At 36.5% G+C, this 14,167-nt stretch overlaps 1 protein-coding gene across 5 annotated transcripts in view; it reads left to right on the top strand.

Annotated features, from left to right (window-relative positions):
- OMA1 (OMA1 zinc metallopeptidase) overlaps positions 1-14,167 on the top strand; it is a 78,116-nt gene that overhangs the window by 61,454 nt on the left and 2,495 nt on the right. Inside the window, exon 9 of one of the 5 annotated variants that reach the window (XM_034653339.1) lies at positions 5,560-8,839. The exons of the other annotated variants lie outside the window; for them this stretch is intronic. Within the exon in view, the coding sequence (XP_034509230.1) occupies positions 5,560-5,574 (15 nt within the window). The 3' untranslated portion in view covers positions 5,575-8,839. Of the gene's footprint in view, positions 1-5,559; positions 8,840-14,167 lie in introns of those variants that run through there. 5 annotated transcript variants of the gene reach the window in all.

Raw genomic sequence — 14,167 nt, 5'->3', positions numbered from 1 at the left:
ATTTCTTACTGGATTCTCTGAATATCATCAAAGAAATATATTATTTCCTACCATAGCATATGAAGACTTAAGATATTTTAAATCTATACTTTGTGCATTCGACAAATATTTATTGATTATGTGTTATCCCAGACCATAGGTGTTACAAGTCTTACGAACAAAATACACCAAAATCCCTGCCCTCATGAAGCTTATGCAGTAAAGGGAGACAGACAATAAATAGCATTAATTAGTAATGTATAGAATAGATCACTGATATATTGTATAATAGTAATGAGTGTTAATGAGGAAGATAAAGGAAGAACAATGCATTAGTCAGCTTGGGCTGCCATAACAAAATACCAGAGACTGGGTGGCTTAAGTAACAGAAATTTATTTCTTCACAGTTCTGAAGGGTGGAAGTCCAAGATTAAGGTTCTGGCTTAAGCAATAGCAATTAATTTTTTCATAATTCTGAAGGCTAGAAGTCCAGTAATTTTCTGGCAGATTCAGTTTCTGGTGAGGTCTTTCTGGCTTGCAGATGGCTGCCTTCTAGAACATTGTGTTCTCATCTGGTGGAGAGAGTGATCATGTTGGTGTCTCTTCCTTTTCTAATAAGGGCATGTTAATCTCTTCATGAGGGCTCCACCCTCATGACCTCATCTAACTTAAATTACCTCCCAAAGCCCCATCTCCAAATATTGTCATCACATTGGAGGTTAAGGCTTCAGCCTAAGAATCTGGGGTGGGGGGAACAGTTCAGTCCATAGTGGATAGGTAAAGTGTGAGCAGAAGTGGTCGAGGTCCTGGAATAGCTGTTTGAAATGGCGTCAGTCAGAGAAGGTTTCACTGAGAAGGTGGTATTTGAAGGAAGAAATGAAATAAATGAAAGAATGAGCCATGTGGCTGCCTAGGCTAACACCCTTCCGGGTAGAAGAAATAGTAAGTACCAGGCCCTGAGGTAGTAGTGAACCTGGTGTATTTGAGGGACAGCAAAGAGACCAATGTGACTGCACGGGGTAAGCAAGGGAAAGTGGAGAGTGTGGGTTTTGAAGGCAGTGTAAGGACTTTGGCTTTGCTCACAGATGGGACACCAGTGGAAAGTTTTGAGCACTAGAGGAATAACAGGATTGACTTGTGTTTAGAAAGAACGTGATCTACATTTCCTACAAAGCACTAAAATCATATAATTTTGAAGTATTTTAATATAGTATATTGTTCAGAAAATAGATTAGTTCCTTCTTTTGCTTTGCTTTTAAAATCAAGAAATGCCCCCAAGTTAGAAAAAATATACATTTGCTATTTTTTAATGTGTATTCTGAGATAAAGCATGCATAAATGTCTAGTTAAATATAATCATGTAATCCACCAGCATTTAAAAATGATAAATATAGGGTTATAGTATTAATAATATTTGTAGTTAATAAGATGATATGCTATAATTTTATTTACTTGAAATAATCAGTTAAATTTAGGAAACAAATATTCCACGCATTTTGGTTACCATAACAACTTGGGTGAAAAATTGAAGAACAGATGTTAAATCAACCTGTTGATGTTTAATGGTTTGACAGTTTTAAAATTATATTTAACACTGTTCAGGTTTTAAATTTATGTATAACATAAGTTGTCCTTGAAAGAGATCCCTTATTTAACTTTCTTTCTATAAAGATTGTTATAAAATATGGATGAATAGATGTGAATAAAGAAAATGGTATGATAACCCAGGATAGAAATTTACTTGAAAGATTTATTTTACAACCGAAAGCATTTAGACTGAATTTTTTATTTTCTGTTTCTCTCACTGACTTACTCTCTGCCATCCTTTTCTTAGTTGGGGGAAGGAGATGGAGAATGATAGAATGTATAAGAAAAACATTTAATTTGGCCTTATGCTTATGTTATTATAATTTTGAATAGGATTTATTTTTTAATGACTCTTAGAACTTTCACTGTCAGCCTTATTTGTAAACTGTTTTTTAAATCTTGATGTTCAAATTTACTGCATTCAGTTTTTATAGATACTGGCAGGCTATAAATGCGTTCATTTTAATCTCATTTTATCTTGAATTCTTTAAACTTTCAGGAAGCTGGGGGTAGAGATCTTGTAAATCATTCTTATGCATTTATAATTGGACAAAGTAAATGCATAAATCATTAATATTATACATCTCATGAGTAGAATATATGAGTGTTTAACATTGAAGTGAAATGTCGTTGTTGGCCAGTGTACACAAACATACACTGTTCACCTTACAGAATTTCATTTTGTCTGACATGGAGAGTGTTGAGGAAAAGGCAAATATCATAGCAGCTACTGTAATTGAATTGGCCTCTGAATCATATAAAGCCAGGAAGCCTGACAGTAACATTGTCTAAAACCTTAAAAAAATATTATGTTGCATGTGACGTGTATCTACTTGAGGCCGAAGTGAATGGGCTATTAGAAAAAATTGCTTTTGGGGGAAAGAAAAGTATGATATTTTTTGAAAAATGTGTTAAAAAATGGAGGTGATTTTTTTTCTCTTGAAATGACTTGGTTTATACTTTCAAAGGCAGCTTTTAATTTAATTATGAAGCTTCTCCGGCCATTAATTTTTTTTTCCTGTTTTTTTTCTTTTTCTAAACCTAATTGTTGTGGTTTATTTTTTATGAATAAGTAATTGATGTTTTACTTGATAGGTAGTGCCTAGAAGAATCCTGATGTGTGCCAGCAGTTGTTTAATAAATATTTCAGTTGTTATTGGGAATAAATACAGCCATCTCATAGTATATTGTTCTCCTATGTCAGGAGTGGTTGATTATAAAATTTATTTGAGAACTTTTTCTTATTTATCATTAGAGGAAAATTGACCTGTGTCAAGGCGGCCTTAATTTTTTAATTTTTTGTATCTATTAAAATTTTTAGTTATTTATAATTAATTTCTTTAGATCACTTCAAAAACTAGTCAGACTCCAATTTCCATTTCAGTTTATGAAAGGAAATGAAATGAATTAGAGGGAAAACATTTTTAAAGGTAAAATCATGACTTACACAAATATACGATGAACAATATCTGAGATTTTCTTTAACTTATTATTACGGCGAGAGCCAGTAATGTGTTATAGCTAGCTCACAGGAGAATTTCAGAACCATAGGTATATAGACAATCAGGAATGGTGAACCGACTTTACAGACAGATGCAAAACTGATCTATTCAGGAGGCAGTGATCAATTGCATTCCACCAGACAGTTCACTTACATTTCTACAGGCAGGTATTATTTTCATTGTTACTGGTTTTCTACAGATCATGAAGTTGTAAAACAGCTTTAAGGCCTTGAAAGGCAGAGGTGACACTCAAGGATGCCCTTGATAGGGTATCCAGTGTTCTTTTTTGCCCATTTCAAAGTCTTTCACAGTTTCTTCTGTTTTTATTTTCTGTTGTCCTCGATTTGCCTTTCAAGTAAAGACACTAAATCAAATCATCCTGTCAGGCTAAAATATAAATAGAAATTTTTGTTCTGTTAATTTAAGTAGTCACATAGCCATTATCCTTATTGTATTTCTCTTCTGTCTCTTAAAGTAACAAACTACTATTTTCATTCATTTCTGTTAAATTTGTTTCTAGTGAGTTTTTGATGGAGGTTATTGATGCTAAAATCCTAGGCTTTTTTTTTTTTAAGTCTGTGTTTGCATATAGAAATTAAGGGAGAGAGCTTGAAGTGGCATATAAAGGCATTGGTTTCATTTTTTCAGGTTGTTGGGGCGGTAACATTTTTATTTACCCTTTAGAGGTTCTTCTGGCTGGTCTAAATTAAATTGACACGAGAGATTAACAGGAGAAAAACAAATTTAATTTTGTACATATGGGAACCCCACATATGTGAGAGGTTCAAAGACAGGTAAAAGGAAATATATATGCCATTCTGCGCTGAGGAATGGGATAAGGCCCTGGGGCTTCAAAGGGGAGGAGAGCAGTTCACAGGGCAGTAAGGAGAAGAGCAGATATTTGGTAATGAGATGTTTGCCCTTTCATACACATGGGTCACTCAGATAAAATTTATTTCTGGTAATAACTCTTATTCTGGGAAAGACCCCCCCAATTTATATTCTTTTACGTAGTTAAGAGAGGAGCAAAATCTTCTCTTGAGCCCACAGGGGTTTATTGCCTTCAACTCAAAATAGTCCATGTGCCAAAATGGAAAACATTTAAACCTTTCATGAGTTATTTTGAATTAAAGGTATAGATATAAAATCAAGAATGAAGTCAGAAAAATGCAGAAATGACAGGAGAATGGAGGATAGAGAGGAAAAAATCTTTAAAATTGTTTTTATTATAAATCTTAAAAACACATGTAAAGATAGAGAATAATTTGAATAATTTGATGAACCCCCATTTTCCACTCGCATTCATTAGTATCAACTTTTGGTCACTTGCTTCATTTGAATCTTCTCTTATTTTTTCCCATTAGTATTTTAATGTAAATGCCAGACATGAAGCCTTTCTTCCCAGTTACTCCCATATGTATTTTAGAAAGTAGTACCATTTTCATCCACAATTATACTATTATTCCTAAGAAGATTTATAGTAATTCCTTATTAAAAATAAATATCCTGTCCATATGCAGATTTCTCTGTCTCAAAATGTAGTTTTACCATTGGTCTATTCAAATCCTGATCCATCAAATCCATGTTTTGCATTTGGTTGTTTTGTCCCTTAAGTCTCTTTGACTTCAGAACAGTGCCCCCCCCTTTTGTTTTGTTTGTTTTTGAACATGCCATTGACTTGTTGAATAAATGTAGCCTCATGTTCTAGATTTATGTGATTGCTTTTTTGTGATATCATCTAACTTGTGTTAAAAAACAAAATTAAACCAAGTGACTTAAAGACCAAATTGGCTTTATTCAGCAATTCATGAGTTGGACAGCATCCTTCTAGCAATAAAAAGGAGCTCCAAACAATCAAATAAAATGGGAGACTTTTGTAAGCAGAAAGGGGCAGGGACAAGGAAAGAGGAGCTATCTGGCAGCGGTCTATCTGGCAGATTACCTCACTAAATGCTAACTGGGAAATTCCGGATTCACTGGTTTAAGATTCCATTTTGGAAGAGGTTGAAACTGCAGTTAGGTTAGCTGTTAAATCTTTGTTTGCTGAGGTGGGGCTTACCACAAGTGAGTCTATTTTGGGTCTGTTGTCTCTCTCTCTCTCTTTTCTCTCTCTCTCTTTTTCTTTTTTAACACTTGTTTCTCTGTATATCTGTAAACAGATGTTAAATTTTGGCAAGAATATTTTATAGGCAGTGCAGCTATGTTTCATATTGTTCATATTGTTCATATTGTTTTACATCAGGTTTCTCTTAATCTGGCTGCTCCACATTTAGTGATGCTACATTTGATCAGAGGTTTGGATGGTGATGGCCTGGCCCGTCCTTTGTCAACATGGTTTTCCCTCATATGGCCAGCAAGTGATTGTAGGGTAATGATTTAGCACCCCATAAATAACCAGTTTTTCAGCAACCTGAGAAGTTTTTTTTGATTGAGGGGAATTATCATTGTCCTCTGTCTCAAAAGGCTAACTAACCTGTATGTGCGTCTTCAGGAGGAATCTGTGTAGAACAGTGAAGAAGGAACTCAGACCAGCCAAATCAAATCTAATGGAAGAAAAGATGTTGCAGCCACATTTTTCTCCTGTTCAAGAGTAGATTTAAGAGGTAGATGGGAGAGATTTTTTAAAAATCAGAATGATGATGAGTACATTAGAGTTGAAAAGAAAGATGATCATAGGTAATTGTATTTAAAGGACATGTTGTGTGTGAGTGTCCTCAACTAATAACACCGGAAGGACCCTCATCTAAACTAAGTCTAACAATAACAACAACAAAAAGCCTCTGAAATGCCCATTTTCTTCCAGTAGATGAGCTTCAAAGAGTTGAAAAATCTAAAAAAAAAACAAAAACAAAACAAAACCAAAAAACAAAACAAATCTCAGATGTAATTTAAAAGCTTTCCTACATTGGAGAGGACAGCCTAGGTGCCCCCTGAAGCTGGCATGAGAAGGCTGATTTGACTACATTGAAAGTGACAGAAGAAGAAAGAATGACTACAAATGTAAGATACATCCATTCCAGAAAATTGCTAAACTTGTGAATACAGCAGACAAGCTGTAAAACTTTCAGAGGAGGCTGTGAGGAGCAGAATTGATGCCCCAGAGCAAAGACTCATTGATGCTGGGGATAAAGGAACACAGCACAACCAGATTAAAACACCCAAAGCTAAAGAAAGTCTGAAAAATGGAAGAACACTGAAAAGACATGAAATCAAGCTGCATAGAAGAGTAGAAAACGCCAGTCCTTCATTTATGTCTTAATTTCTTTGCCTGTGGTTTTTATAACATGTTTGATTTAGATAACATTTCTCAGGGTGGGTATTTAGAACCCCAGAGCATCATGCCCGAGATGTCCTGAAATGACAATGCCTAGATATCTAAATTTGCCAACTGTTTAATTTTCATTGCAAAGATAGGATTTTATAAGCTGCCAAGTATAAAAGGAAAATATAAAGGCACACAGAAGTAAGAATGACTTTAGATCTTACCTTTTAGATTTTGGAGAAGTGTAAGAATTTAGGGAAAAAGAAATAAAACAAAAAACTGGAAATAATACATTTTGGTATGCTATCTAGTCAAACCCACTTTTCTTTCTTTTAAGATAGAAGATGCCTTAATACATGGAACACTTAGAACAGTCTATCAGTGAAGTACTTAGTAGCTGGAGTTCTCTTTCCAGAATCCACAGATGATCAAGAATTAGATAGAGTTTATCATTTAGTCTGTTTATATATGATTGTGATTCTCGCTTGCACCCTGCTATTCTTAGAAAACCATAGATAAAGTAAGGAACTAATAAAGAATTGAGTTGAAAGTATGATAAGTAAGATTCAATTGACACAAAAAACTAAATGCCAGGAAAAGGATGTATTTTTTTTTCCCGAATGTATGTACATCTTTCAGAAAAATATTGGTCATTAACTTGGACAAAATATGTTTGCTTAATATAATATAAAAATGTTATGGTTCAAATTATCAGAACATAGTACATTAAAATTAATATAACAAAAATTAAGATAGGGCAGCCACATGAAAATTAAAATAAAATTCTTGTACGTATAAGACAAGAAATCCATATAGAATAAACAAAAAAAATTTGTAATGGTTGTAGTTGTATTTTCATGGATTGCTGTCAAACCTATATGTAAAAAAAAAAAAATTACCAATTTAAATGCCTATATTAGAAAAAGAGAAAGGAAATCAAGACATATAGTGTGCCCCGGACAGGGAAAATAAAATTAAGCAGAAATAAACAAAATTATAGTAGTTGATTGTTTCAGAAATTTTGTCAAAGTGAAAATTAGCAAATCAGTTAGTTAGACAAAGAGTAAAAGGTAAATAGGATCAGGGAGAAGAGCTACGATAATTAACATGTAGGAAAACCAAAATACTTGAGAGAATGTTATTTTTAGGTAGATGATGTTAATTAATGGCTCAGGTCAGAATCAGAAGTAATTAAAGTGTATGCATGCATGAGTGTGTGTGTGTGAGAGAGAGAACTGCCAAAGTGGATACAGCTAGAAGTAGAAATTGTAACTAGAATGTACCTCCTCAAATTAATTTCTGAAGGAAGAGGTAATGTATAATTAAATCAAATACATAAAAACAACTGTATCCGAAACCCAGAGTCATAACAAAGTAGCAAAGAAAAGAGCACTTAACCCTGATGGGGATTTATTTTGGAGAATTTTTCGAAAGTTTAAAGAGAAGTTATTCAATGAATAATTTTAACTCTAGCTTCAAAATATAGAAAGGGACATTGTTAATTATCTGATCCATTTTATGAGCATTTTGTTTTAACAAACTGATAAAAATACCACCTTTAAAAGAATTTATAGACTGGGGTCATTAACCAGCAAACAGTCCAGTACTAGGTAACAATAATTATTTACTCAGAGCAAGTAGATTATCCTCACACACATGGGTAGCGTAATAAAAGCAGTGCTGTTAACACAGAGGAAGGAACTCAGGACTCGTTTTTGATTCCTTCTCTATATCCTACCCACAAGAAGATCTTGTCTTCTGCGCCTTCTCCACCACCATCATCCTTCACCTGGATTAACTGCCGTCATCTCCTATTGTAATCTTCCTGTTCGGTTTTTCACCTCATCCCTTAACAGTAGCCTGTTTGCATGCAGTACAGTAGCCAGAATGATCTTTTAAATGTCATTTCCCTGCGTAAAACCTTTTAGTGGTATCTTTTGAATTTAGGATAAAAATCCAAATTCCTCGCTGTCTTTAAGTCAGGTAATTTGGCCACTGCTTCTTTCTCCAACTTTTCCACATGTCCCTCTCCCCCAGGTTTTCCTTGATTCCAGTTATTTCACACTGAGCTTGTTTCCTCCTCTCCGCTCCTCTACTTGCTGACTTCTCTGCCTGAAATATTCTTCCCTCAGCTCTTGTTATACAAATGCCATCTCCCTTCAGAGGCTCTCCTTGATTCCCCCAGTCTCAAATAGCCCTTCTTCTGTGCAGTCGTTGTCTAACAAAGTTCAGTTTTGTCTCTTCATGTACTTACCCAAAGTGATCTTGTTTACTTGTTTGTTGTCTGTCTCCTCCTCTAAGAACATAAGGCCCTTGCTCACTGCTGTCTCCCTAATGCCTGTGACAGTTTCTGAGATGCTTAATGAATATTTTTTACATGATTGCATGATGGGTCATAATAGACAAGAGAAGTAAAATAATATTGGGTTAAAAATAGAAAAATTGGGGGCACCTGGGTGGCTCAGTCATTAAGCATCTGCCTTTGGCTCAGGGCGTGATCCTGGCATTCTGGGATCGAGCCCCACATCTGCTTCTCCGCTGGGAGCCTGCTGCTCCCACTCCCCCTGCTTGTGTTCCCTCTCTCACTGGCTGTCTCTTGCTCTGTCAAATATATAAATAAAATCTTAAAAAAAAAATAGAAAAATTGGGCAATGAATGCAGTTGAATAGCGGTTACCTTCCCTCATGGAAATTTGGCATGTAGCAAACTAATAGTTGGTAATGGAAAAAGGATGCTTATGGGAAGTAGTGTAAAAATAGCAGTGGTCTTGGGAGCTTTGGGTTTTAATTCTGATCCACCCTCCTGACTTTGCAGAAGTTCCCTAATCCAACCTTTAGGTTCTTCATCTATAAAATTGTGGTACCAGTATCTCCTGACTGATGTACATACTTGAGTGTTTGTGTGGGTAAGGTCCTGCCTCCTTCCCTCTTTCCTTCCCTCCCTCTCTTACAAGACACTTTAATGCTAAATATTCTACATTGGGTCCAAGATTTCAAAGGTGCTTCATACCATAACACCAATTGAGATAACATAAGTAAAATACCTGGCACAGTTGAAGGCACATAGAAAGTGAACAGTATATGTTCGTTTCTGTCACTTCAAGTGGGAATCTGTAGGCTGGCCAGTTCCGTATTTAACTCCAGTCTTCCTTGGGATTCTTAGAACTGTATATTTTTGTTATTAGAGTACATTCTTGCTGTCTCCTAGACTCTCAACTCTTAAGACTGTTTTCCCTATGACATTTATCATAATGATTTATTCAGAGCTTGTGTTCTATAGGTGTTCTTTAAAATTCAGCATGCATTTATTAAGTACCTGTTATGTGCAGTGCATAAAGTTAAATGCAGAAAACAAAGTAAAGGCAACAGAAAGACATATTCTAGTTGTACAGTGGGAAAATGTTGCTTACTTATAAAGAGATATTTAATAAGTTTATTTTTTTTCACCTGGTTAAAAAGTATCATTTATTTGCTAGCATCTTTTTTTTTTAATTCAATAACCAACATGTAGTACATCATTAGTTTTTGATGTAGTGTTCAATGATTCATTATTTGTGTATAACACCCAGTGCTTATCACATTAAGTGCCCTCCTTATTGCCCATCACCCGGTCACCCCATCCCCCCTCCGACCTCCCTTTCTACAACCCTCAGTTTGTTTCCTGGAGTGAAGAATCACCCAGGGTTTGTCTCCCTCTCTGATTTCTTCCCATTCAGGTTTTGCTCCCTTCCCCTATGAACCTCTGTGCTATTTCTTGTATTCCACATATGAGTGAAACTGTATGATAATTGTCTTTCTCTGATTGACTTACTTCACTTAGCATAATACCCTGATAAGTGCATTTAATAAGATAGATTTGAATTTATAAAAATAAAAAATGTTGACACCCTGAAATGTAATAAAATAAATGTAGAAAGGAAAGTAAAAAAAAAATTTATCAACATATGTGATAAAATCTTACTGTGCAAAATAGATGAAGATTTGATAGAAATGTGTATGGTCTGTAATAGGATTTTGTTTTGATAGCTGGAGGAGAGAAACAATTCACACATGTAGAAATATTAAGAGAAAACCTTTATGAAGAATATATAGTTTTTCTAGCAATGAAGCATAGCTTAGACATCTCAAAAAGACTTTTTTTTAGTTAAAGATTTACTTAAGAAACAATGTGGTGCAAAAAAACTTAGTACAAAAGCATTGTAGTGTAAAAGCATCAAAAACAAAAACAACAGAAGTGGGTTCTAATCCCTTTTTTTCTAAGCCTTTTTACTTCTATGCCACCGTAATTTTTTTCTAATTAGACTATTTTTAAGAGCAGTTCTAGGTTCACAGCAAAATTTCATGAAGGGTACAGGAGAAATATCTCATATACCCTTTGCCTCTGTTCAGTTTCCTCTACTATCAAAGTCCTGCACCAGAGTGGTGCATTTATTACCAAAGATGAACCTACATTGACCCGTCTTTATGACCCAAAGTCCCTAGTTTATATTAGGGTTAACTCTTGGTGTATACTTTGTGGGTTTTGACAAATATAATGACTTGTATTCGCCATCTCAGTGTCGCACAGTGTAGTTTCATTGCCCTAAAAATACTCTGCCTATTTGTCCCTCTCTCCCTGCTTAGCCCCAGCAATCATGGATCTTTTTAGTATCTCCATAGTTTGCCTTTTCCAAAATGCTATGTGTGTAGTAGGAATCATACACTATATAGCTTTTTTAGATAGATTTTTTTTTTTGCTTAAAAATATGCATTTAAGTTTCCTTCATGTGTTTTCATGACTTGATAGATCATTTCTTCTTAGCATTCAGTAGTATTCCACTGTCTAGATGTAACACAGATTATTTACCCATTCACCTACTGAAGGACATTTGGTTTCCCCAAGTTTTGGCAGTTATGAATAAAGCTGCCGTAAACATTTGCCAAGCAATTTTTTGTTCCCTGCCAGTCACAACCTCTCTGGGGTTCAATTTCCTCAATCTGTAAACTGTAGCTGATGATTTCTAAGGATTCTGAGGTTTGAAATGATATGGTTATCTAGATAAAAATCATGAAATTTTATGTTATGCTGATTATGAATAACTTAGGCAGGCCTGTATGCTGAAGACATTGTAAGTTGGTAAAGCCTTTCTGATAGGAAGCAATCTGGTCCTATATAAACTAAAATTATACTCTGTTCAGATCATTCTATTTTGGGGGGTGTACTTCAAGTAAACCCAAATGGAAGTTACAACATTTTTTCTTTAAGCAAAGATTTTCATAGGGTAATTAATTAAAACAATTTTTTTTAAAGATTTTATTTATTTGAGAGAGAGAGAGGGAGTGGTGGGGAGGGGCAGAGGGAGAGGGAGGAACAGGCTTCCCGCTGAGCAGGAAGCCTGATGCGGGGCTTGATCCCAGGATCCTGAGATCATGACCTGAGCCCAAGGCAGAGGCTTAACCAGCTGAGCCACCCAGGCTCCCCCATAGCGTCATTTATTAAAGCCAAATAAAACAAAACGATGGAAACAATTCAAATGCCCAGTAATGGAGAAATGCAAAGTAAATTGTGTGAGGGCAGGGATCATGACTGTTTATTCAGACTGATGTGTGCGTAGCAACTCACTCAGTGTGGTGTTCTAAATATTGGCTGAATGTAAAAATACTGAAAAAGAAGTTAGGGGAAAGAGAAGAGCTTGTGCTGAATATAAAAGATTAGATGGGATTCTGCTTTCCCGTTCGTTTGCTGCTTGGCGTCTCTCTGCTGCATTCCGCTGTACCAGCTGTTACCTGCTGGACTCCACGCTTGCCCCTTTACTGACCCCAGTGAACGTCTTCGGCATGTGAGGTAGCAGCCGTCACATAGCAGCTTCTGCTTGTAAAAGGACATCACGGTGGCTGTAAAGGAGTTAAAGCAAGAGTAGACTCTGCCCTCATTTTGCTAGGGCAGTCTCAGCCTGTGCTTGATGGCTCAGTGTCAAGCTTAATAGCAGCTTCCACTCTCAAAGGTAGCTGGGTTCGGAGGGTAGGGTGCCATTTAGCTGAGGCTCTGACTTGCTGTTTACTTCAGTGCTGTAGTTGTGAAACATTTTCTTGATTTTTCAGTTCAGTTTACTTTAATGAACTTTTTTTTTTAATGCTCAATGGATGATTGTGAGGTACAAAGAAAGATAAGGCCCTGTCACCACAGAATTTCACTTTAATGCTTTTTCCTCGTTAGTTTATTTTGGTAACTCATCGCCTCCTTCAGAATCAGAAGTGTTCCTAGATCCAAGCTCCTTCCATGGCCTCATCCATTTAGAAGACCTTTTTCTGGTTTGCTTCTGGCTGCATGCCTTCCTCTCCTGTGGAACATGAAGGAATATTCCTAAGAACCTGTGCCCCTACCACGTGGCACTCTGGGTATTTGGGATAATGGAATTCCTCGCCCAAACACTTTTGAGCCTGCTTCTGGGGCCTGTGTGGATCTCTTCCCTTGGATGCACGCACACAAGGCCCTTCACAGTGCCCGCTGAGCCAGGGATGGGAGGAGAAGGGAGTGGACAGCAGGTCAGTGGCAGGAGGTGGGCAGGCTCCTGCAACCTTTCACATTGCAGAATTCAAGAATTCTAATTTTGTACCTGGGCTTCAGGGTCGTTTTGAATGTGTATTCCTCAAAGTAGGAGAATAGAACGTATTTTTTGTAGTAGTTTATTAGCTTGAATTACTGCTTTTAGATATTTAAACACATGGTATCTGAGCCTCCAATTACATTCTTGTCATGGACCCCACAAATATCAGGGGTAGGCCCACTCATGGTAAAACCTGAAATCCTTACTATAATACATGAGATCCTACATAATCTGCTTCTGCTCCTACCCCGCTCAGCTCCAGCTGCACTAGCTTCCTCACTGTTCCAGAACTGTCCAGGCATGCTTCCATTGCAGGTCCTTGCACACTCCCTGCTGCTTCTTGGAATGCTCTTCTTCCAGGTATCCATGTGACCTCTTCCCTCATGTCCTTCAGGTCTCTTCGCCTTCCTCTCTCCTTCCCGTACCTCCCTCCAAGCAGTACCCCTTCCCCACTGCCATCATTATTTTATCAGTGAGACCTCGATGGGGTAATCTTTCCAAAATTTTACTATCCCCACAAACACTGACTGTCTCCTTCCCTGCTTTACTTACTTCCCTTAACATGCATTACTATAAAAAAGTTAGAAGTAATAAAAAATTAAAGTAGGTCCCTTCCCTAAATTTCTTTCTTTTAAGCCCTCCTCAGATAAAAAACGTTTTTTCCTTAAAAATTTTCTGTTTCAGTTTTTGTGTCTTAAAGTCATTTATGTAGCCACTTTAGAGAATCACCTAGACCTCCAAGTCTGCTTATTTAAAGCTGCAGTCCCCCTACCCTGCCCTCAATTTTTTAAGGGTAACCATCTTCAGCTCTCTTCAGTGATTCTTTAAGTATTTCCCACTGTATGTACATAACACACATACTTGCTACTTCTTAACTTTTCAATTTTAGGCATTAACAATTTACTTTCCCCTGCAGAGGATGAGAACTAAGGTTCCCCTTATCGTTGTCACACCCTGTGCACGCACACACATGATCCAACTCTCCCTCTTCCCAGTATTGAGTTGTGATTTGGGGTAGATCAAGATTTAGTGTTTTTACTTTATTATTATTTATTTTTTTTATTTTTTAATATTTTTTTATTATGTTAGTCACCATATAGTACATCCCCGGTTTCTGATGTAAAGTTCGATGATTCATTAGTTGTGTGTAGCACCCAGTGCACCATGCAATACGTGCCCTCCTTACTACCCATCACCAGCATCCCATTCCCCCACCCCCCTCCCCTCTGAAGCCCACAGTTTGTTTCTCAG

This window comes from Ailuropoda melanoleuca, chromosome 2 (genome assembly GCF_002007445.2).
Source record: "Ailuropoda melanoleuca isolate Jingjing chromosome 2, ASM200744v2, whole genome shotgun sequence".
NCBI classification, from domain to species: Eukaryota; Metazoa; Chordata; class Mammalia; order Carnivora; family Ursidae; genus Ailuropoda; species Ailuropoda melanoleuca.
Note: the sequence above shows the minus strand (reverse complement) of the source record. Positions and strands in the feature narration are given on the sequence as shown.